Source organism: Myotis daubentonii, chromosome 13, assembly GCF_963259705.1.
Source record: "Myotis daubentonii chromosome 13, mMyoDau2.1, whole genome shotgun sequence".
Lineage (NCBI taxonomy): Eukaryota > Metazoa > Chordata > Mammalia > Chiroptera > Vespertilionidae > Myotis > Myotis daubentonii.
In genome coordinates, this window is record NC_081852.1 from 43,463,038 (window position 1) to 43,486,061 (window position 23,024).

Sequence of the window (23,024 nt, forward strand, 5' to 3'; positions counted from 1 at the left end):
AGAATAGTACATTCATTAGATAGATAATCCTAATTGGTATTTGCTTCAAAATTTTACAGATACTCCTCACATGTTCTAGGAATTTGGCCTTATATCATAATTTTCAACCTCTAAAAATACTTTATCCACCAAGAGTTTGTCATGAAATCAGTACGGAAAAAATTTTTTTTTTTTGTTAACCCTCACCTGAGGGTATTTTTTCCATTGTTTTTCAGAGAGTGTGGAAAGGAGTGTGAGGTAAAAAGAGAGAGAAACATTGATGTGAGAGAGACACATTGACTGTTTGCCTCCTGCATGTGCTCCTACCAGGGGCGAGGAGTGAACCTGAAACCCACGTACATGCCCTTGACCAGGAATTGGATCCTTGACCCTTCGGTGCTCCAGCCGATGCTCTAACCTCCGAGAACACTGGCCAGGGCCAGCACAGTATTTTTTTTTTCCATTTTTGAAATATAAGAGTGTGTTAATATTATTGAGTATATGTCTTCAAGAAATTCATCCTGACCGGTGTGGCTCAGAGGTTGAGCGTGGACCTATGAACCAGAAAGTCAAGGTTCGATTCCCGGTCAGGGCATATGCCTGCGTTGTGGGCTGGATTCCATGTGGGGTGTGCAGGAGGCAGCCAATCAATGATTCTCTCTCATCATTGATGTTTCTCCCTCTCTCTTCCTCACTGAAATCAATAAAAATATTTTTAAAAAATAAAAAAGTAATAATAAAAAAGAAATTCTGATGCCCTTACCTTTTGTTGAGAACCACACTGATAGCCAAATAAAGAATAAAGACCTCAAATAGAATCATTTTCTTTTTACTAAAATGTTGAGGCAGTGAACTTTGATTATCATATATAAATGTAGTTCTCAAGATTTTAAGTATCTACCATCTGTTACAGGGAGCTGTCCCAGGCCACAAGTTCTAATGGGTGAGGCAGGTGGAGTTGAAGGCAGTGGCTAGGAAAAGAAATATAGGCTAATCTCTTCACTATATTCTATTTGGATCCCATCTTCTTTCAGTCCCATATTTGGAGGAATCCCCCCTCTCTTTTGTGAGAGTTAACATGTAAATAAGACTTCTCTACCTAAATAGCTATGTCAGGGAGTGCTGTTTCCTTCCAACTTCTAATACCGAATACAGGAGTTCTCAGAGTGTGGCCAAGGACCTCTAGGATTCCCTTTTGGGGTCCTCAGGTCAAAATTATTTTTATAATAATTCTAAGACTTTGCCTTTTCCACTCTAATTTCCTTATAAGTTTACAGTGGAGATTCCAGAGGCTACAGAATGTATGATATTGAAGCAGACTTAATATTAAGGAAGATGTGAGAATCCAGTTGTCTTTTATAAGCCAAACATTAGAGAGATCTATAAAAATAATAAAACAATGCCAATCTTATCACTAAAAATTGTTTTTAAAAATATATTTTTTATGAAACATGTCACTTATGTTAACATATAGTGGGTTTATTTTTATTATTAAATTGATTCATAAATAGTTTTAACATTTCCATTTCTATTTTTACTATAGCAAATACAGATTTTACCCATATAAGCAAAACCTTTTGGAGATCCTTAATAAGTTTTAAGAGTTTAAAGCAGCCGTGGGCAAACTACGGCCCGCGGGCCGGATCCGGCCTGTTTGAAATGAATAAAACTAAAAAAAAAAAGACCAAACCCTTTTATGTAATGATGTTTACTTTGAATTTATGTTAGTTCACACAAACACTCCATCCATGCTTTTGTTCCGGCCCTCCGGTCCAGTTTAAGAACCCATTATGGCCCTCGAGTCAAAAAGTTTGCCCACCCCTGGTTTAAAGGGATCTTGAGACTAAAAAGTTTGAGAACCGTCCACTTTATATTTAACAAAGTTAAAAACAAAAAACTTATTAAAAGTTATTACTGTAGCCCTAACCGATTTGGCTCAGTGGATAGAGCGTCAGCCTGCAGACTGAAGGGTCCCAGGTTCGATTCTGGTCAAGGGCATGTACCTTGGTTGCCGGCACATCCCTAGTGGGGGATGTGTAGGAGGCAGGTGATCGATGTTTCTAACTCCCTATCCCTCTCCCTTCCTCTCTGTAAAAAATCAATAAAATGTATTTTAAAAAAGTTGTTATTGTATATTTCACTGTGTAATATGAGTGCTGTACTTGAACTGTTAGATTTTAGGTACCTGGAGGAAAAAGCCTCTTTAGCATAGCCCTGTGGTCAACAAACCGCGGCTCTCGAGCCACATGCGGCTCTTTGGCCCCTTGAGTGTGGCTCTTCCACAAAATACCATGTGCGGCGCACGCGTATGGTGCTACTGAAACTTCGTGGCCCAAGCGCAGAAGTCGGTATTTTGTGGAAGAGCCACACATAAGGGGCCAAAGAGCCGTGTGTGGCTCATGAGCCGCTGTTTGCCGAGCTGCAGTTTGCCAACCACTGGCATAACCTAATACCCTCTTCCTTGTGGCTGGTGGTTAGATATAGGAAACCCTTTGGATTCCAGGTTCCAGTAATTGGTTGTGGGGCACCAGCCACTTAGTGGCCTCTTGCTTCCTTGTGCCGATCTGTTTTTATCCCCACCTTCATGGATTGCTCCTACTTAGGCTACCTGCACTTCACCCCCTTGGTTAAAAGGGGATTAGTAAATGGGTGTTAAGGAAAGGTGTTTAAAAAATATTGGTATCAACTGAAGCTTTCTCCTAAATGTAATAAAGGAATTGAAAGTATATTACGGGAGAGGACGGTGAGAAAAATTAGGCAGTGGTCATTTTCTTTCTCAACTAAATACTGCTGGGTGTCTTTCTAATTTGAGTGGTTTTCTATGAGTAAAGAGAGTATTCTTGAGTAGTCGCTAACACAGTTGATTATGTGAAGTGACCAGGGTGCTTTGGAAATTAGGCCAGGGTGGTTTTATGTATCTATTTAGGAAAACTGTAGAGTGCTTACACAAACTAGGTACTGAGCAAGTGTTAACAGAATTGAATTGGACTAAGCCTTATATTTAGTCATCAAAGGCACTTATCTCCCCTTCTGTCTGAAAGTCCCTTTAGTTCCTTCATCCTTCCCACCCTACTGTTCCCTCATTTGCCAGTCTAGACATTAATAATTAATAAACCCCATGCTGTACTGAGCTAACCATACTTACTAATGCTTTTAGAGTTGATGAAATGCTTTATGGTTCTCCTTATGGAGGAAGGAAACAGGTTTGAAAGGTTAGTCTATAAATGATGCTTGGCTGTACTCTTGGCTTTCAAATTCTACTTCTTTAAGTGGAAGTAGTTAAGCCTCCGCCCTGGCATTTTTCAGCCTTGCTAGTAGTAGGAATGTCTTGTTCTCCCTTTTGGGGACCAGCTTGCTAACCTCCACATTGTGCTTCAGTTGAACTGATTGTTGGGTTCTGGGACATGCCTCACATTATCCTGTGATTCACTGCCCAGATTCCAGAGAGTTACAGTGGACTTATCTGTCTTCCTCTGAGTGGTGAGCTGTGTGATTCAGAGTCCAGGATTCCAGGGAGCAGAGATGGAGAGGAAGATTGTTAACTTCAGCCTCTTGCTAGCCACTTTGAATAAGAATGTAATTCTGACTTATGATACGAATATATGCATTTGACTTTTTCCAGTGGATAAGTAAGTTTACTTATCTTTAAGAATAAATTGATTCTTTTTGAAGGAGGAAGAGAGTTCTGTATTTTTCTAGCCCTCTCAAATCCTCACAAGGCCTCTTGAAGGAACTGGCCTTGTGATTGACCAAATATTATTGGAGACATGTGCCTAGCCAATTCCTAATATGAGTACTTAATTAATGTAGGCAGATGGGTATATGTTTTCTGATGTGCCCTGTCATTCAGGAAGTGATACCCACAGGAAAATGTCTTATGACCCAGACTAGCTTGAGTTGGCTGTGGGGTGAGGGGAGAGGGCGAGTCATATGATAAGAAGTGGCATCACTTGAATAGCATATTCACTTCTCTTTCTTTGAAATGACCGATTTGGGGGACTACAGGGACTGAGAAAGAGGAAAAACAACCTCAGAGAGCTAACCTGGGGAAGAAATCTTCAGGAGGGAGGGCCATAGTTTCTAGGTTGCAGCAGCATCCCCTATTTCCAAGGACCTTTGAGGATTAAGTTACTGTCGTCTAGAGAAGATGGATTTTTAATTTTTGTGACCTCTCCTGTCCTGGTCTCTTGCCTATCAGGATGACTTAAGAGAACCCCATTCTAACCATATTCCTTTTACTGCTGTGATTATTCTTTTCTCTTGCTTTCTTATTTTGTCATTTCTAAACTTTTTATTGTAAGATTTCATTAACATCCAGGGGGTGAGATAGTAAGGCTGATAGAGGAAATCAACCATCAATGAAGAAGTTTTCTTAACCTCATTCCATAATACTTTACTAATTTCCTTTCAGTTGATAATTTTTTGATTCTGCATAATTGCTGCAGAGCAATAGTGTATATGTATGTACCTTGGAAATTGGGATTTGATGGTGTTACAATCTGTTGTGCCACATGTACCAGACTTGGCAACTTCTTTGGCTACAGTCCTGTATAGGTGGGTCTCCTAGCTGCATACATAAGCTGGTGTCTTCGCCTTCTAAGTTGGGGAGAAGTCAGTGTCTAACTCTAAGTAGAGGCTGTCTGCCCAGGCCCTCTCATTTCTGGTACTTGGAACCATGCTTCTAGATTAAAAACTCCTACTTGAAGTGTTCTTCACAGGTTTAATTAGCTGCCTCTGTGGGCAAAGAGACTGATCAGGAGACAAGAGCTTCCCTTCAAACCTGTTTTTCTTTCCCCCCGTGGTATTTTATTTTATTATTTATTTATTTAATTTCATTTCATTTTCCTGCTGACCTGGTTTGTGAGCTACTTTAATCAACTTGCCTTTAACATCCTCTTTTTCTTTTGTCTGTGTAGAAGATCATTGCTGTTTTCAAACCCAAGAATGAAGAGCCCTATGGGCACCTTAATCCTAAGTGGACCAAGTGGCTGCAGAAGCTCTGCTGTCCCTGCTGCTTTGGCCGTGATTGCCTTGTCCTCAACCAGGGCTATCTTTCAGAGGCCGGGGCCAGCCTGGTGGACCAAAAACTGGAACTCAACATTGTACCCCGTACAAAGGTCAGTGACCTGTCTCCAGAGGGCCTTACTGCCTTGACAGAGTTTTCCTGGGCCTAAGACCTGCTACATGTTAAGTTAGTGAGATCATTAGGTCCAGTGAGCGTGCTTATGCCCCGAGTTTAGGGTTCTCAGCCTCTTTTGTAAGGGGTTTGTGTATGGAGAGCTAGGTTTAAACTCATGATTTGATCATCTGCTGAAAGTTGTCCTGAGAAGGATACACATAAAATTTTGCCTACAATTTCAGGAAGTTTACTGACACTGTGATGCACATTTATGGGCTCCCTGCATCTGTGGATCCCACATAACCTTAAGCTGGTTAGAAACCTAGCTACTTTTGTGGCTCACTTTCTTAGATTTCCAAGTCATTCCAGAATTTAGATACAGTCTCGAATGGACTAGCTGATACCAGCTAAGCACTTATGTAAGGTCTGGCAAGGAGGACTAGAATGGGCTGAAGTTTAGAGTAAAGATCTGGCCTGACCACTACAGGGAACTGACATGGAATTCTACTTCTTCATCTTTATATTATGGAATTCTGGTACTTATATCAACATAACAAAATTGGTGTCCCAGGAGGCAAATCCACACTTATAATGGATTTACACACACATTATATGTGGTATAGACAGTTGAGGTTCTAATGAGGGTCTGGATCATATCCCCTCAATTCCACCAAAATGCTTAAATACAGAATTGATCACATATAATATCAGAAAACTTATTGAGACCAGGGTAAGAACCCCTGTACACATATTTGTAATTGTTTTGCATATAATTTCAGTAGATGATTCATCCATTTGAAATTCATTCATTCAACCATTTGAAATTCATCCATTGACCCCATAGGAACCATGCCTCTAGATTAAAAACCCCTGCTTGAAGTATTCTTACAGGTTTAGTTAGCTGACTCTGTGAGCAAAGAGACTGATCAGGAGACAGGAGCTTCCCTTCAAACCTGTTTTTCTGTTTTTCATGGTATTTTATTTTATTTTATTTTATTTTAGAGAAGGAGGGAGGGAGAGAGGGGAGGAGGAGAAAGAAACTTCAATTGAGAGAGATACATCAATCAGTTGCCTCCTTTTATATATATATTATTGATTTTTTACAGAGAGGAAGGGAAAGGGATAGAGAGTTAGAAACATCGAGCAGCTGCCTCGTGCACACCCCCTACTGGGGATATGCCCACAACCCAGGTACATGCCCCTGACCGGAATCGAACCTGGGACCCTTCAGTCTGTAGGCTGACGCTCTATCCACTGAGCCAAACCAGTTAGGGCAATCAGTTGCCTCCTTTACGCACCCGAACTGGGGATAGAATCTGCAACTTAGGTATGTGCCCTGACCAGGATTCGAACTTCGACCTTCCAGTGCACAGCACAACACTCCAACCAACTGAGCCACGTCAGCCAGGGCTTCCCAGAGTATTTTAGAAGAAAATGTTCCTGTTGTGAATATTTAAATGTGTCTGCTTCTTTGCTACCAAACTCCAAACAATAAGCCAACTAGATTGTAAGTATAGAAGTCAGGGACCGTTTGTTTGTTTGTTTGTTTGTTTTGCAAGGCAGACATCTTTACTCCTGTAGGAAGGTGTGCATGCACATGGTCTGGGAGCTCACGTGCTCTGAGCAGGCAGTCCACTCGGCTTTTTAATTCTGACGCATGTCACCTCTCCCTCACTCTTGATTGGAGCTCAGGTTCACAGTCTTTCATGATTGGCTAATTTAAAGAAGGGGTTGACCTTTGCCATTTCAAGATGGCGGCCCCCAGGGGAGTTGCAAGTCATGCGGGCCAAAATGGCAACTGCCTAAACTGTTCTTTGATAGAAAAGATTACTTGTTTATTCTCACAATTCCCCCCTTTTCTTTATTTAAACTCTTCAAACTCAGCTGACATTCATTGACTTTCATGCTCTACAGTGTCTAGGAGACCATTTTGCTGTTTGATCAATGTGGTTTCAATTAACCAGGGGTCCTCAAACTTTTTAAAGAGGGGGCCAGTTCACTGTCCCTCAGACCGTTGGAGGGCCGGACTATAGTTTAAAAAAAAAACTATGAACAAATTCCTATGCACACTGCACATATCTTATTTTGAAGTAAAAAAACAAAACGGGAACAAATACAATATTTGTATTCACATGTGGCCCGCGGGCTGTAGTTTGAGGACCCCTGCAATTAACCTTTGGATAATTCCTCTCATACATGGGATGATACAACATCCCATCACTGAGACTCCTAATCAAAGAGGTGAATATGGATACCATCATTCCCTTCCACTTTCCAAACCATTGATCTAGTGATCAGAGAAAGGATCCTCAATTCCAGGATTCTAGCTAACGCATTAGCTAAAGCTGCCAATCCCTGTGTAGGGCCTTAGTGATGGTCCCGTCTGGCTGTGTTGTCAGGGATGAATGTATAGCACTGGCCCCCAACATTACACATCCTCCTCATTTTTCTTCCAGAATCATATCCAAGGCCAACCTGTTCTCCCAGGTCATCCTGCTGCTGACATTTAGTTGTTCGGCTATGCCTTTAACTGCGTCTTGAGTTTAGTTAACAAGCCTTTGCTAGTTATGCTAAATGTAATTAAGCCAACCACATTCTTGTTTACAGTGGGCCACCAGCACAGGACAGACTCAAATCCTGTGTTTCTCTTGCATCAGTTTCTAGCCTTAAACTCATTTGGCACTCCCCCTAGAACCCCAGTGGAATCTGTGTAAATATGGGGATCAAAGGAGCCCCTGAACACTCTCTTTTCTTCCTAGTCTGTCTGTCCATTGAAAAAGTTTACGATATGCCAAAGTGAAAGGGATAGCCCAGGGACCATTTCTTGAAATATCCTTCTTCCATTCTCAGCGCCTCGCAAAGTACTATACTTACAGTAAGCATTCCATAAGGACCACCTGAATTGGTGAATGAATATCAAACAATGAGAAACAATACCAGCCCTGGCCGGTTTGGCTTGGTGGTTAAAGCATTGGCCTGCAGACTGAAGGGTCTGAGGTTCAATTCCCAGTCAAGGAGGGCATGTACCTCAGTTGCAAATTCCCCAGCCACAGTAGGGGAGCATGCAGGAGGCAACCAATCGATGTGTCTCTCTTGCATCAATGTTTCTCCCCCTCCTCCCTCCCTTACACTCTCTCTAGCAATCAATGGGAAAAATATCTTCTGGTGATGTTCTTTTTTAATCATTAAAAAAGACAAACAATACCAGATATCCCCCAACTTCAGGTCAAGGAGAGAATGTTTGATCACAATTCTGGGTTTGTAGCTCTCATTTGACATCTAAGTCACTGCCTGGCTTTGTGCTGCTCATTCCTTCCCTTCATGTTTCAATCCTTTCAGTGTGCATATAGTTAAATAGCACACTCTAACTTTCTTGTATAATAATTGATGCTCCTATGACCTCCTGCCTAACCTGAAATCCTTCTACTAGGCCCCTCCTAAACTCTAGAAACTCTTTTAAATACTCTTTGCCCATCACTTTAAATATCCTTTCTTCACTAAGTAAATAACACAGTGCCCTTGGCCTATGCCTGACTGCTCTGCCTGTACTTCTGGAGGGCCGTGCCTAAGAATCAGAGGGCTTATGTTCGAATTCTGGCTTTGCAGGTTTTTAGTGTGTTGCCCTTGTGCAAGTCATTAGAATTCCCCCCACGCTCAGTTTCCTTAGTATAAAAATAGGGATATAAATAGTTTCTGTTTTATAGCATGGCTATTAAGATTACACAATATCATCCATGTAGTAGTAAAACATATAGCCTAGAGCCTGGAACAATGTAAACACTCCATAAATCTCAGCCTGTGGTATTTTTATGACTATTTTAATCATTAATGTCACCCCCCCTCCCCACCCACACACAATCCTTTTCTTCCCCATCTCTGATCTTCCTCTTTCTCTGTTAGAGAACCTTAATGGGACCTGAGGAACTTTTGCATTAAAAAGTCAGCAGCGTCCTAACTGATTTGGCTCAGTGGCTAGAGCATCGGCCTGCGGACTAAAGGGTCCTGGGTTCGATTCCAGTCAAGGACATGTACCTTGGTTGCGGGCACATCCCCGGTAGGAGGTGGTGTGCAGGAGGCAGCTGATCGATGTTTCTCTCTCATTAATATTTCTAACTCTCTATTCCTCTCCCTTCCTCTCTGTAAAAAGTCAATAAAATATATATATATATAAAAAAAGTCAGCAGCAACAAAAATACTTGTCTTCTATGAGACTGATATGACACAGTACTTTGCAAACTTAACAAAAAGCTGCTGGAGAATAGTAAGAGGAAGCATCTCTCCCTACCCTATCCCCGCCTCCCCACCCTGTGATAGGATTCTAACCAGTTGATCAGAGCATCTGTCACTAAGGAAACGGGGCTCACCTTGCAGTGGAGCCTCAAGTAGTAAGGCTCTAATTTTCATTTGGTAGCTGTCTCTGTTCTCTGTTCCAGTAAGGTTTCAGGTTATGATAATTTCATTAGTCATAGGGAAAAGGGGGCTGTTATGAAGAGTGATTGCAAATAAATCTGATGTGGGAAAAGGTGGTTTATGGCCCAAAGAACTAGGGTTTCACCATGTAAACTGGTAAGAGGATAGTCTTAGGAAAGCCCTGTTTTCCCTTTATTCCTGGCCTGAGTTTCCCGATTTATAAGGCAATGAGTGCCATTCTGCAATATCTTAAACATACATTTTAGGTACTCCTTTAACACTGGTTGGATGTGTTAAAGGAGGGAAGGAGGGAATTATTTTGCCCCTTTCTATATCATTCATGGACAAAATAATTAGTTTATTTGTAATGAATTTTGCAAGGCTTAGGAAAAGAATTTTCTTATAAATTTGATTTTGCATATTTATATGCGAAAATCCACTTGTTGCTGACTCTGAAAAAAGCTTATAACTCATTTATTCATGTACTTAATATTTTTGAACATGTGCCAGACACTATTTGGGAATGCTAATGTGAGTAAAATGTTCTCTTCCTCCCCTAATTTCATTAGTCTTAAGAAAGATGTTAGCTATACATACGGATGATCACAAGGCAATGTGATAAGTGTGATAATAGGTGTACATATGGATTATGCATTACACTTGATTGTCATCACAATGTGACAATCAAGTATAACATTGATGGCCCATTAAATTTTTTTTTGAATAGGCAATGCATGTATCTAGTGCTAAAATCAGAAAGCACAGGAGAGTAAATGGAGAAGAGTAATTCAGCTTTCCTCCCAACCCTGTCTTCCAGCCACTCAATTTCATTTCTCAGAGACAGCTGCTATTATTAGTTTCTTGTGTAATATTCCAGATATAGTCTACATAAATATTAATTGTGGTGGGGGAGAAAGGGGGGTCCTAATATATTTTGACTTTGGGTGGTGGGCACATGGTGCAATATACAGATCTTATAACATAGAAACCCACACCTGAAACATATATATTCATGTTGACCAATGTGACCCCACTACATTTAATAAATAAAAATTTTAAATTAAAAAAATAAAACAATTCACTAAAAATTAAAATTAACTTTAATGTTTACTTTTTGAATGTGAATAATTGCACATCGTATAAAATTCAAAAGGAAATAAAAGGGTATAGCATAAATTGCAATTTGTTGTTGTTTTTTTAATTCTCATCTGAGGATATTTTTACCATTGATTTTTAGAGAGAATGGAAGGGAGAGGGAGAGACAGAGAGAAACACTGATGTGAGAGAGATACATAGATTGGTTGCCTCGCACATGCCCTGACCAGGGCCAGGAGCCTGCAACCAAGGTACGTGCCCTTAACTGGAATTGAACCTGGAACCCTTCAAGGCCGATGCTCTATACACTGAGCAAAACTGGCTAGGGCGCATTTTTTTTTTTATTTGGAGAGAAACAGGCATTGGGCCATCTTCTCCTAATCCAGAAGGTAGTCAGTATAAATCATGTCAGCTGCTGTAACAGCCTCTGAATCACAGTGGTTTAATATAATAGGAGTTTATTTCTAGCTCACATCATAGAATCTTGCCAGTTAGGCAGCTCTCTGAGGTCCCATGTCATTCCATGTAGTGACAAGGTGTCTAGGGTTCTTCTGTGATATGGTTTGTCAACATTTCCTTGGCCCAAACTGGTCATATACTCCATCTAAGCTGCTAGGAACACTGAGAGATGTATTCTTTATGTGTGCCCTAGAAGAGGAACAGTATTGGTGAGCATCAAGCTATTCTCTGCCATAGTGGGATAGTTTTTTAAACTTGACTCTACCTCTAACCTAGGTATCTCTTCTCTTTCAACTATAGGTAGTACACATGGCCAGTGAGACCTTCAACTATAGTGCCATTGACCGAGTGAAGTCCAGGGGCAAGCGGCTTGCGCTAGAGAAAGTGCCAAAAGTTGGGCAACGGTTTAACCGCATCGGGCTACCACCAAAGGTATAGACTACATTTATGTGATTTATCAAAGGTGATGACTTATAGTGCCATAGTCATCCAAGTGGTGAAGCAAGTTGTCTATAGACCAGGGATGGGGAACGTCCGGCCCTGCAGGTGGGACTCAAAATTCAATAAATCTAGGAGCTTTTTTCATAGCAACGTAAGTTTATATTAAGTGAATTATATTAAGTGAATGATGTTATAAATATCCAAATGGCCCTTGGCAGAAAAAAGACTCCCCACCCCTGCTATAGACTCATATGGACATGTGAATAGCCTGCCCTGAGGCTCCTGTCCTTCATTTCTGTCAAGGGCCTCAAATCCTAACTTTCTCCCTTTACTCCTTTTGACCATTTGGATGGGTTTCTTGAATTTGGACAGGCAATCACCATCACAGCCCTTTTCTCCTGTACTTGCAAGGAGATGAAGTAAACATCTTGAAAATGTTTTCCTCCTCTTATATAAAATTCATAAGACCTTAGTGGGTCCCTGGCTTACTCTTGGGATCTTTGAGTTTGGACTTTAGGGAAATAGCTTTCTTCCTCTTTCTTGGTTGCAGGTTGGTTCGTTCCAGCTCTTTGTTGAAGGCTATAAAGATGCAGACTACTGGCTACGGCGTTTTGAAGCAGAACCTCTCCCTGAGAACACTAACCGGCAACTACTGCTGCAGTTTGAACGGTTGGTGGTGCTGGATTACATCATCCGCAACACTGGTGAGCAGTGTAGTGGTCCTCTGCTCTGTGCCAGACTGATGAGGCATAGGAGGAGGCCTGGAGCCACACTGGCCAGAGCCCTAGTAATTTTTATAGCAGCTAGACCTATCACAGGACAGTTTTGTCATTAAGTACCTCAGATAAGTGGATTCTTACAGTATTTGTCATTTTGTGACTGGCTTATTTCATCTATGTATATAAAAGCCCAAGTGAACTTTACGACCAAACGACCGGAACGACTGGTCAGCCAGTCGCTATGGTGTGCGCTGACCACCAGGGGCAGGTGCTCAATGCAGGAGCTGCCCCCTGGTGGTCAGTGCACTCCCACAGCCAACCTCCCGCAAGCCCTCCCCCCAGCCAGCTGGCCCCGCAATAGGCCTCGATCACCAGCCAGGCTCAGGGACCCCAACCATGCATGAATTTGTGCAACGGGCCTCTAGTTTAGTATACTATCCTTAAGGTTCATTCATGTTGTGGCTGAATAGTCCATTGTATGTGTATATACCACATTTTGCTTCTCTGTTAACGGAAGCAACTTAGGTTGCTTCCATATTTTAGCTATTATAAATAATGCTGCTGTGAATATGGATGTACAAATATCTCTTTGAGATATTGCTTTCAGTTCTTTGGAGTATATACCAAGAAGTAGAATTGCTGGATCATATGGTAATTCTGTCTTTAATCTTTGAGAAATCGCTATACTGTTTTCCACAGTGGCTATACCATTTTACATTCCCATCAACACCGCAGAAGAGCTCCAATTTTTCCACATCCTGGTCCATTTGTTATGTTCTGTTCTTGTTGTTTGTTTTTTATAGTAGCCATCCTAATGAGTGTGAGGTGGTATCTCATTGTAATATTGATTTGCATTTCCCAAATGATTAGTTACTTTGAACATATTTTCAAGTGATTGTTGGCCATTTGTATATCTTCTTTGGAGAAATGTGTATTCAAGTTGTTTGCTCATCTTCCGGTCAAGTTGTTTGTTTTATTGTTGTTGAGTTGTAGAAATTCTGGATATTCATTCCTTATCATATACATAATTTGAAAATACTTTTTTTCTATTCTGTGGGTTGCTTTTTTACTGTGTTGATAGTGTCTTTTGATGCAATTTTTAAATTTTCATGAAGTCCAACTTGTTTATTTTTTGTTGTTGTTGTCTGTGTCTTTGGTATTATATCTAAGAAATAATTGCCAAATTCAATATCTTGAAACATTTTGCCCTTTCCTTTCTTTTAAGAATTTTATAGTTTTAGGTCTTAGATTTATGTCATGGATCCATTTTGAGTTAATTTTTGTATATGGTGTTAGGGAGGGTCCAATCTCATTTGTTGAAATGAATGTCTTTCCCCCACTGAATGGTCTTGTCATCTTTGTCAAAGGTCATTTGATCATATATATGCAAAGGTTTAATTCTGGACTCTATTCCATTGGTTTATATGTTTGTCTTTACACTGTGTTCAGTACTATACTTTTGTAGCAAGTTTTGAAGTCAGGAACTTTATTCTTTTTCTAGATTGTTTTGGCTATTCATGGTCTCTGGATATTCCATATGAATTTTAGGATGGGTTTTTCTATTCTGCAAAGAAAAGTGTTGGGTTTTTAAAAAAATATATATTTTATTGATTTTTTACAGAGAGGAAGGGAGAGGGATAGAGAGTTAGAAACATTGATGAGAGAGAAACATCGATCAGCTGCCTCCTGCACATCCCCTACTGGGGATGTGCCCGCAACCTAGGTACATGCCCTTGACCGGAATCGACCCTGGGACCCTTGACTCCACAGGCCGATGTTCTATCCACTGAGCCAAACCGGTCAGGGCAAGTGTTGGGGTTTTGATAGGAATTGCATTCAAGCTATAGATTGTTTCAGGTATTAGTGACATCTTAATAATATTTTTTTCCTGTCTATGAACATGGGACATCTTTCCACTTTCTATGTCTTCTATAATTTCTTTCAGCATTGTTTTGTAGGATTTTTTTTTAATCCTGAGGGTATTTTTAAATCCAGAGGGTATTTTTCCCATTGATTTTCAGAGAGATTGGAAGAGGAACAGAGAGAAATAGAAAAGAGAGAGAAAGAGAGGGAGAGAGGGAGAGAGAGAAACATCCATGAGAGAGAGACACATTGACTGGTTGCCTCCTGCATGTGCCTGACCAGGGCCAGGGATTGAACCTGCAACCCAGGTATATGCCCTTCACTAAGAATTGAACCCATGACCCTTCAGTGCATGGGCTGATGCTCCAACCACTGAACCACATTGTCCAGGACAGTGTTTTGTAGTTTTCATTAACTTCTTTGGTTAAGTTAATCACTAAGTATTTTTTTCTTCTTGATGCTATTGTAAATGGAGGGTTATTATTATTATTATTATTATTTTCACTGTTAGTGTATAGAAATGCAGCTGATGTGTTGATTTTGTATCCTGATACTTTGCTGAATTTGTCAATTTTAACAGTTTTTGTGGAATCTTTAAGGTTTCTACATACATGATTATACCATATGCAAACAGATAATTTTACTTTTTCCTTTCTGATTTAGATGACTTTTTCTTTTTCTTACATAATTGTTCTGGTCTTCCAATAGTATGTTGAATGAAAATTATGTGAGTGAGCATCTGTGTTTTGTTCTAAATCTTAGAGGGAAAGCTTTTGGTCTTTCACATTGAGTATGTTTGCTATGGGTTTTTCACATATAACTTTAATATATGGAGGGAGTTTCCTTCTATTCCTAGTTTGTTGAGTGTTTTTGGATGTTGAATGGATGTTGAGTAATGTCTAATGCTTTTTCTGTAGCAATTGAGATCATCAATCTGTTAATGTGATATTTACATTGTTCCATTTTCATTGGTTGAACCATCCTTACATTCCAGTAATAAATATTAGTCATGGTGTATAATCCTGGTAATATGCTCTGAATTCAGTTTGCTAGTATTTTCTTGAGGATTTTTTTTTTAATCCTCACTCGAGGATATGTTTTTATTGATTTTAGGGAGAGAGGAAGGGGGAGAAAGAGTGAGAGAGGGAAACATTGATGTGAGAGAGAAACATCAATTGGTTGCCTTTCATACACACCATGACCGGTGATCAAACCACAACCTAGGTATGTTAGGTATGTGCCCTGACCAGGAATCAAACCCGCAACCGTCTGGTGTACGAGATGACACTATCAACTGAGCCACCCAGCCAGGGCTGTTGAGGATCTTTGCATAAATATTCATAAGGGATATTGGTTTGTAGTTTCCTTGTTGTGTCTTGGTCTGACTTTGGTACAAACGTAATGCTGGCCACATAGAATGAGTTATGGAGTGTACCCTTCAATTTTTCAGAATTGTTTGAGGAGGATTGGTGTTAGTTCTTTAAATGTTTGGTAGAATTCACCAGTGAAGCCATCAGGTCCAGGGCTATTATTTGTTGAGAGACTTTTGATTAGTGATTCAATTTTCTTACTAGTAATAGGTCCACTCAGATTTTCTATTTCTTTTTGGTTTAGTTTTGGTAGGTTTTGTGTTTCTAGGACTTTGTTCATTTAATCTAGGTCAGTGGTCGGCAAACCGCGGCTCACGTGCCACATGCGGCTCTTTGGCCCCTTGAGTGTGGCTCTTCCATAAAATACCATGTGCGGTCACGCACGTATAGTGCGATTGAAACTTCGTGGTCCATGCGAAGAAGTCGGTTTTCGGAAAGGAGATAGACGAAATAAATATACAAGACAAGTGTGGATGGAAGAGTTGGAAGGGATCAACCTCAGCGAACGTACCTCAATCAGATTGAGGATGTTTTTAGCAAAGGCCAGCTTAGGAGTACCCTAATTAAGTTAATAACAATGTACCTACCTATATAGTTTAAGTTTAAAAAATTTGGCTCTCAGAAGAATTTCAATCATTGTACTGTTGATATTTGGCTCTGTTGACTAATGGGTTTGCCGACCACTGATCTAGGTTATTCAGTTTGTTAGCATAAACTGCTCACAGTACTCTCATCCTTTTTTTTTATTTCCGTAGACTCAGTAGTAATGTCCCTATTTTAATTTCTGATTTTAGTAATTTTTATATTCTTTTTATCTGCCTTAATCTTTATAGCTAAAGGTTGGTCAATTTTATTTATCCAGTGAGACAACTGTTATGTTTTAATTTTAGAGCATTTAGTTAATTTATAATGTCTGTATAGGTATGTTAAGATTTTCATCTACCATCGTATTACTTGCTTTCTATGTTTTTCTACTTATCTTCTTTTAATCTCTCTTTCTCTCTATGCTATATTTTTCCTTTTCCTTTCTTATTTTTAAATTCTTTTATTATTATTTTATTTCTCCTCTCTTTTAGCTTAGAAGTTGTATATGCTTTGTCTTTTCTTTTGGTGGTTGCCATGTGAATCCTTGATTTTCCAAATCTATTAATTGGTACTTTTACTATTTTCTTGGACAAGCAAAGATCTTAGAACCCATTAGCTCCATTTATCCATCTCCAGACTTTTATACTCTTATTGTCATGTGTTTTAATTATATATGTACTAGAGGCCCGGTACACGAAATTTGTGTACTGGGAGGGAGGTGTCCCTCAGCCTTGCCCACATCCTCTCGCAGTCCAGGACCCCTCGGGGGATGTCCAGGTCCCCTCGCTCCTTTCCACCTGCCTGCTTGCTGCTCCTTACCGCTGGGCTCGCTGCTCCTTAGCGAAGGTGGAGAGGCTCCTGCCACCGCTGCTGCACTTGCCAGCTGTGAGCCTGGCTTCTGGCTGAGCGGCGCTCCCCCTGTGGGAGCGCAATTACCACCAGGGGGCAGTTCCTGCATTGAGCATCTGCCTCCTGGTGGTCAGTACCCATCATAGCGACCCTTCATTCCACTGTTCGGTTGATTTGCATATTAGCCTTTTATTATATAGGATAGGATATGTATACATGCATATATAAACACATTTATATAAAACTGTAAGACAATACTATTGTCATTAATAATGATTATGGAGACTTTTGAACATTCACAAATAAGCAGAAAAATGAACCAGTCATCCCACCTCTTAGCCTCTTCCCAAATCAGCAGGTGCTCTGTAGGAAAAGAAGTCACAAATGCTGGGCATCCTTTCTAGATTTCCTTTCTCTCCCAGATCTTGATACTTTATCTCTTAATGATTTTATTAAAATCTCCAAAGCCTTCAGAAGATTTTATTTTATTTTCTATATATTTTTTTATTGCTTAAAGTATTACAAAGGGTATTACATATGTGTCTTTTTCCCCCCCACCCTTGACTATCCCCTGGCCTCCCCCACCCCCCAGCGTCCCATGTAGGAGATTTTAAAATATTTTACTTTGTAGTTGTTCTCAGTAGAGTGATTGGCCAAGTGTCCAAAATAACTAGTCCACCATGAAAATGAAAGTTGCCCCTGTTTTCTGTGGAATTCTTTTTGCTAACTTTATATTTCTGTTGATAGATCGCGGCAATGACAACTGGCTGATTAAATATGACTATCCAATGGATAGTTCTGGCTCTCGGGTAAGAGGTTCATTTACATCTTAAAGAAGAGGATGAAGTGGAGTATATGCATACAAAAGAATTAGGGGGTAGCACATATATTTAAAATTGATAGGTTAATGCTTGGTAGAGTTTTCCTCTATCTGTTTTTTAAGGAATATGCTACTAAATAATGTTAATGGGAATAAAATGAAGAAAAGTTCACATAAATGTGGGACATACTTTATGCCTTTCTTAGAGATTCATGTTGCATAGTAGCATAGTGAAGGTCTGAGAAGTTGTGCATTAAATGAACCTGTTTGATTTTGATTGGCCCAGTGATTTCTAAACTTTTGTGACCATAGAGCACATTTTTCACAACAGACCACACTTCCAAAGAACATCAGTTTAGAGAAAGATGCTTAGCTTTCTTTCTTACAACATATATATATATATATATTGATTTCAGAGAGGGGGGGAGAGAGAGAGAGAGAGAGAGAGAGAAATATCAATGATGAGAGAGAATCATTGATTGGCTGCCTCCTGCATGCCCTCTACTAGGGATCAAGTCCACAACACAGGCATGCCCTTGACTGGAATCGAACCCTGGACCCTTCAGCCCGCAGGCCGACACTCTATCCACTGAGTCAAACCAGCTAGGGCGCTGCTTAGCTTCCTTTACGCTCATTTTTTCCCTAGTTCACCACATTTGTCTATCCTGCTCAGGCTGCATGTTTAAAAAAAATTAGCCGAAACCGGTTTGGCTCAGTGGATAGAGTGTCGGCCTGCGGACTGAAAGGTCCCAGGTTCGATTCCGGTCAAGGGCATGTACCTGGGTTGTGGGCACATCCCCAGTAGGAGATGTGCAGGAGGCGGCTGATCGATGTTTCTCTCCCATCGATGTTTCTAACTCTCTATCTCTCTCCCTTCCTCTCTGTAAAAAATCAATAAAATATATTAAAAAAAAAAAAAAGAAAATTAATGTGAGGGCTACCTGGACAAGAAGAGAGTGAGGTTGGTTTTTATTCCTCATGTTTTGTTTTGTTTTTCCCTTCCAGCTTTATTGAGATTAGCAACAGGTAGCATTGTGTAATTTTAAGGTATACAATATGATGATTTTAAAAAATATATATACACACACACACACACACACACACACACACACATATATATATATTTTCATTGATTTCAGAGAGGAAAGGAGAGGCAGAGAGAGATAGAAACATCAATGATGAGAAAGAATCATTGATCGCTGCCTCCTGCACACCCCACACTGGGGATTGAGCCCACAACCCAGGCATATGCCCTGACTGGGATTCGAATTATGATCTCCTGGTTCATAGGTGGTCGTTCAACCCCTGAGCCATGCCAGTAGACTATGATGATTTGATATCCTCCTATATAATAAAAGCCTAATATGCTAAGTGTCTGACCATTTGACCAGTTGCTATAACGCGCACTGACCACCAGGGGGCAGATGCTTTGACTGGTAGGTTAGCTTGCTGCTGGGATTCAGCCAATCAGGACTGGGCAAGATGGGCCGGACACGCCCTGGAGCCCTCCCACCAGACACTGCCCGCTGGCATCCCTTGGCCTGGCCTGCGGGGATCGGGCTGAAACCAGCTCTCCAACATCCCCCGAGGGGTCCCGGATTGTGAGAAGACACAGGTCAGGCCGAGGGACCCACTGGTGCACGTGTCCGTGCACTGGGTCTCTAGTATGTATATATTGTGAAATATTTACCACAGTAAGATTAATTAACATATCCTCATAGTTTTTTTAATTCCTTAATAGTTCTCAAATTTTGTGCATCAGAATTACCTGAAGAACTTATGGAAAATAGTACAGATTCTCCCATTATGTTGGGTAAAACTCAGGATTTCATATTTTGAATAAGGTATCCCAGGGGGTTCTGATGCAGGTGTACTGAACCTGAAGTATGGAGCCAAGTAGATAGTCATGAGAGTGTCTGACATGAGCTGTCACAGGTAGCTTGCCCCAGTTTTTTTGCATTTAGCTCTTGTCCTTTTCCTTTCTATGGATCACTGAAGCAGGGAACAGACTCCCTTGTGCAAGAGCAGCTGTTATCTTCCATGGTCGTTATCTCACTGGAAAAATATGGTCACCACCAGTGAAGTGGCATCTGAGTCAAGGTCCACACAGAAGGACTTTAACAAACCAATATTTATTTGTTTTTCTTGTTTTCATACCCTCAGGAATCTCATTGCCTTTCCCTAGGAGGGAATGGCTTATAGCAGTGATGGCGAACCTTTTGAGCTCGGCGTGTCAGCATTTTGAAAAACCCTAACTTAACTCTGGTGCTGTGTCACATATAGAAATTTTTTGATATTTGCAACCATAGTAAAACAAAGACTTATATTTTTGGTATTTATTTTATATATTTAAATGCCATTTAACAAAGAAAAATCAACCAAAAAAATGAGTTCGTGTGTCACCTCTGACACGTGTGTCATAGGTTCACCATCACTGGCTTATAGTTATCTTTTCTTATTGTCATTTCCTTTATTACCAATGACTGTTGGAACTCCTGGGGAAGTGCACCTTTTCTAAGGTGAGAAAGGGACTCTGAGAACCTTGAACAAGCCAACTCAGAGATGTCATAAATGTGCTAAGTTCAGAAAACAATGTGGGAACTAATTCAGAGGTTGACTAAGGATTGGTGCCTGAGCAGGATGAGAGGGGATGCCTTGCTACTACTTAAAAGGGCCTGAGGCACACGGGACCCTCAGTATTTAGTCTTTCCTTGCTGTTTAGGACACAGACTGGGTGGTGGTGAAGGAGCCTGTTATCAAGGTGGCTGCCATTGACAATGGGCTGGCTTTCCCCCTGAAGCATCCTGACTCCTGGAGGGCATGTAAGTCTCAAGACTACTGTGTGATCTGGCTCATCTTTTGCTAGGTCACAGTTTCTTGCCTGTGCAAGGTAGATAATACGTATATTGTAGGATTATCTTAAAAATTAATGAAATAATGCAGCTCATGCACTTTAGTGCAATGGTTGGCACATGGCAATGACTCCATAATATAAGCTACTATTATAATTTTTACTATATTATTCCCATTAGAAGCATAGAGTTGAGTTTTCTCTTTGCTGTGTATTTTCTCATTCTTTCTGAGAACTATCTTTTAAAAAATGTGTTCTATTAAAGAAACAAAAAAAAAAGCAAAAATATATTCTCTTTGTGTTTAAATATAAGCTTTCAGTGCTCTGTCTTCCTTGTTACATCCCGGAAGCCAGCTCTTCCTGCCCTGTTATAACTGAGAAACTTTTAGAAAAAGGAAGAGAGACAGGTAGGGGGTCATTAGCCCCTTTGCAGCACTAGTCTTTTCAGGAGTATCTCAGTGTCTCAGAGGCAAGTCATTGATTCTACACAGGCTTGCATCTTGGAAGGTCATGTACTAGTAATACCTGGGAAAGAACACAAGCTCTGGGATTAGGCAGACCTGGGTTTGAATGCTAGTTCTTTCACCTACTATGTAACCTTTAGGGTTCACAGCTCTTGTAATTTTTCTGTTGTATATCAAGGAAGAGGGTGGATGGAGGACATAGATGGGCAGGGATTTTTTTTCAATACCAAATTTGTTTTTGATCTTTCTTCTTTTCAGATCCTTTTTATTGGGCCTGGTTGCCCCAGGCAAAAGTCCCATTCTCTCAGGAGATCAAAGATCTGATTCTTCCAAAGATATCTGACCCTAACTTCATCAAGGACTTGGAGGAGGACCTATATGAACTCTTCAAGGTTAGCCCTGGAAATGTCAGCCTTATAACCATATAGAAGAAGAAATTCTTAAAGGTTTTTCTAATTGGTCCTACTACAAGCCAAGAGAGCATGGCTAGCACCCTTCTGACTTCTGTTAGCCAGTGAAGAGCAAGATTCCCACAAGGGATAGCAGGATCTAATTTGGATTAGTAGGAAAAAATTTGGCAGCTGTGATGAACCATACCGGGGTGTGTCCTGTGGGTTCAGTGTATCTGCAGAGTTCTCATCTTCAAATGGAGCCCTGGAGCCTCGAGTTCTTTAGAGTTAATGAGACGCAGGACAGGATATTTACTTGTTCTCTGTTTCCCCAACTGTGAAACAGGGAGTTCTTGGGGTGGTAGTTAACTTCACTAAACCTCACAAGCCTTGCTGTAGGTTTTCTTTACTAGCAAGTTTCCAATTGGGTAGGAAAATGGGTTCTTCTGAGTAATTCATTCAGGTTCCACCTCCTTCTGCCCTTCTTTTGCAGAAAGATCCTGGTTTCGACAGGGGCCAGTTCCATAAGCAGATTGCTGTCATGCGGGGACAGGTGAGCCTGGGACATCTGGTGTCAACCCTGTGATCTCTCTGGGAGGGTTATATGCTCATGTTGAGTAAATATGTAAAGACTGTATTTTATACTCTTTTCAGTCTGTCATACATATTTGTGACTCTGCATTTACACATGAGAGAAAGGTAGCCCTTCCCAGTCTCCCACCTCTTCCAGGGTACCTGGTGGTTAGTGATGTGCTTATTGTGTGCTTACTTCTGTGCTACTTGCTGGATAGTTCATTGGTAAATTTACCCAGTGATCCTGGTCCACCAGTAGTTGCTCAAGGCAGACCATATACTATGGTGATTAAGAGCTAGGTCTAGAGTTAGTCTGTTTTACCGCTTACATGGCTTTGGACAAGAGCCTCTACTTCCTTGTTTATAAAATGAACAGGAATAATACTTTGCAGAGTTGGCTAGAGGATTACACAAGATAATGCATATTAAATATTTAGTAAAAACTATGCCTGGCACATGGTAAGCACTCAGATATTGGCTCTGGTTATAATTTCTGTTATCATTATTTCTTCTCTTTCCGCTTCACCTTCAAAGAGAGCTAAGAATCCCCAAGGGCATTATTTTTTTAATAGATTTTTATTGATTTCAGAGAGAAAGGGAGAGGAGAGATATAAACATCAATGATGAGAAAAAATCATGGATTGGCTGCCTCCTGCACGCCCCACACTGGGGACCAAGACTGCAACCCAGGCATATGTCCTGACCAGGAATCAAACTGTAACCTGGTTCATAGGTCGACACTCAACCACTGAGCTACACCGGCCAGGAAATTGTTTGTTTCTTATCCCTTAAATTATTAACTGATCCCATAGTCTTGGGCATTTATATAATTTTCACTTTATAAACAATACTGCACTGTATTGGTTTAAACTGTTTTGTGCATGTCCACAATTGTTTTCTGAGTCCTAAAAATGGAAGTGCTGAGTCAGAGGGCCTGTTTACGTTTAAATTTCTATTGTCCACTGGCCTTTTTGAAAGGCTGTCCCACCATCCAGCCCTACAGCCATGTGTCTGAACCCTCCCCAACTCTGAGTCACT

General features: G+C 40.6%; 1 protein-coding gene across 3 annotated transcripts in view; it reads left to right on the forward strand.

Moving 5' to 3' along the window:
- The window catches only part of PI4K2A (phosphatidylinositol 4-kinase type 2 alpha), a 31,070-nt gene that overhangs the window by 5,403 nt on the left and 2,643 nt on the right, over positions 1-23,024 (forward strand). Inside the window, exons 2-8 of one of the 3 annotated variants that reach the window (XM_059660997.1) lie at positions 4,896-5,096; positions 11,363-11,494; positions 12,054-12,207; positions 17,637-17,698; positions 20,432-20,531; positions 21,283-21,416; positions 21,907-21,966. In XM_059660997.1, coding sequence (XP_059516980.1) covers positions 4,896-5,096; positions 11,363-11,494; positions 12,054-12,207; positions 17,637-17,698; positions 20,432-20,531; positions 21,283-21,416; positions 21,907-21,966 — 843 coding nt within the window. The remainder of the gene's footprint in view (positions 1-4,895; positions 5,097-11,362; positions 11,495-12,053; positions 12,208-17,636; positions 17,699-20,431; positions 20,532-21,282; positions 21,417-21,906; positions 21,967-23,024) is intronic. The other 2 variants (XM_059660998.1, XM_059660999.1) reach the window with 2 other exon arrangements.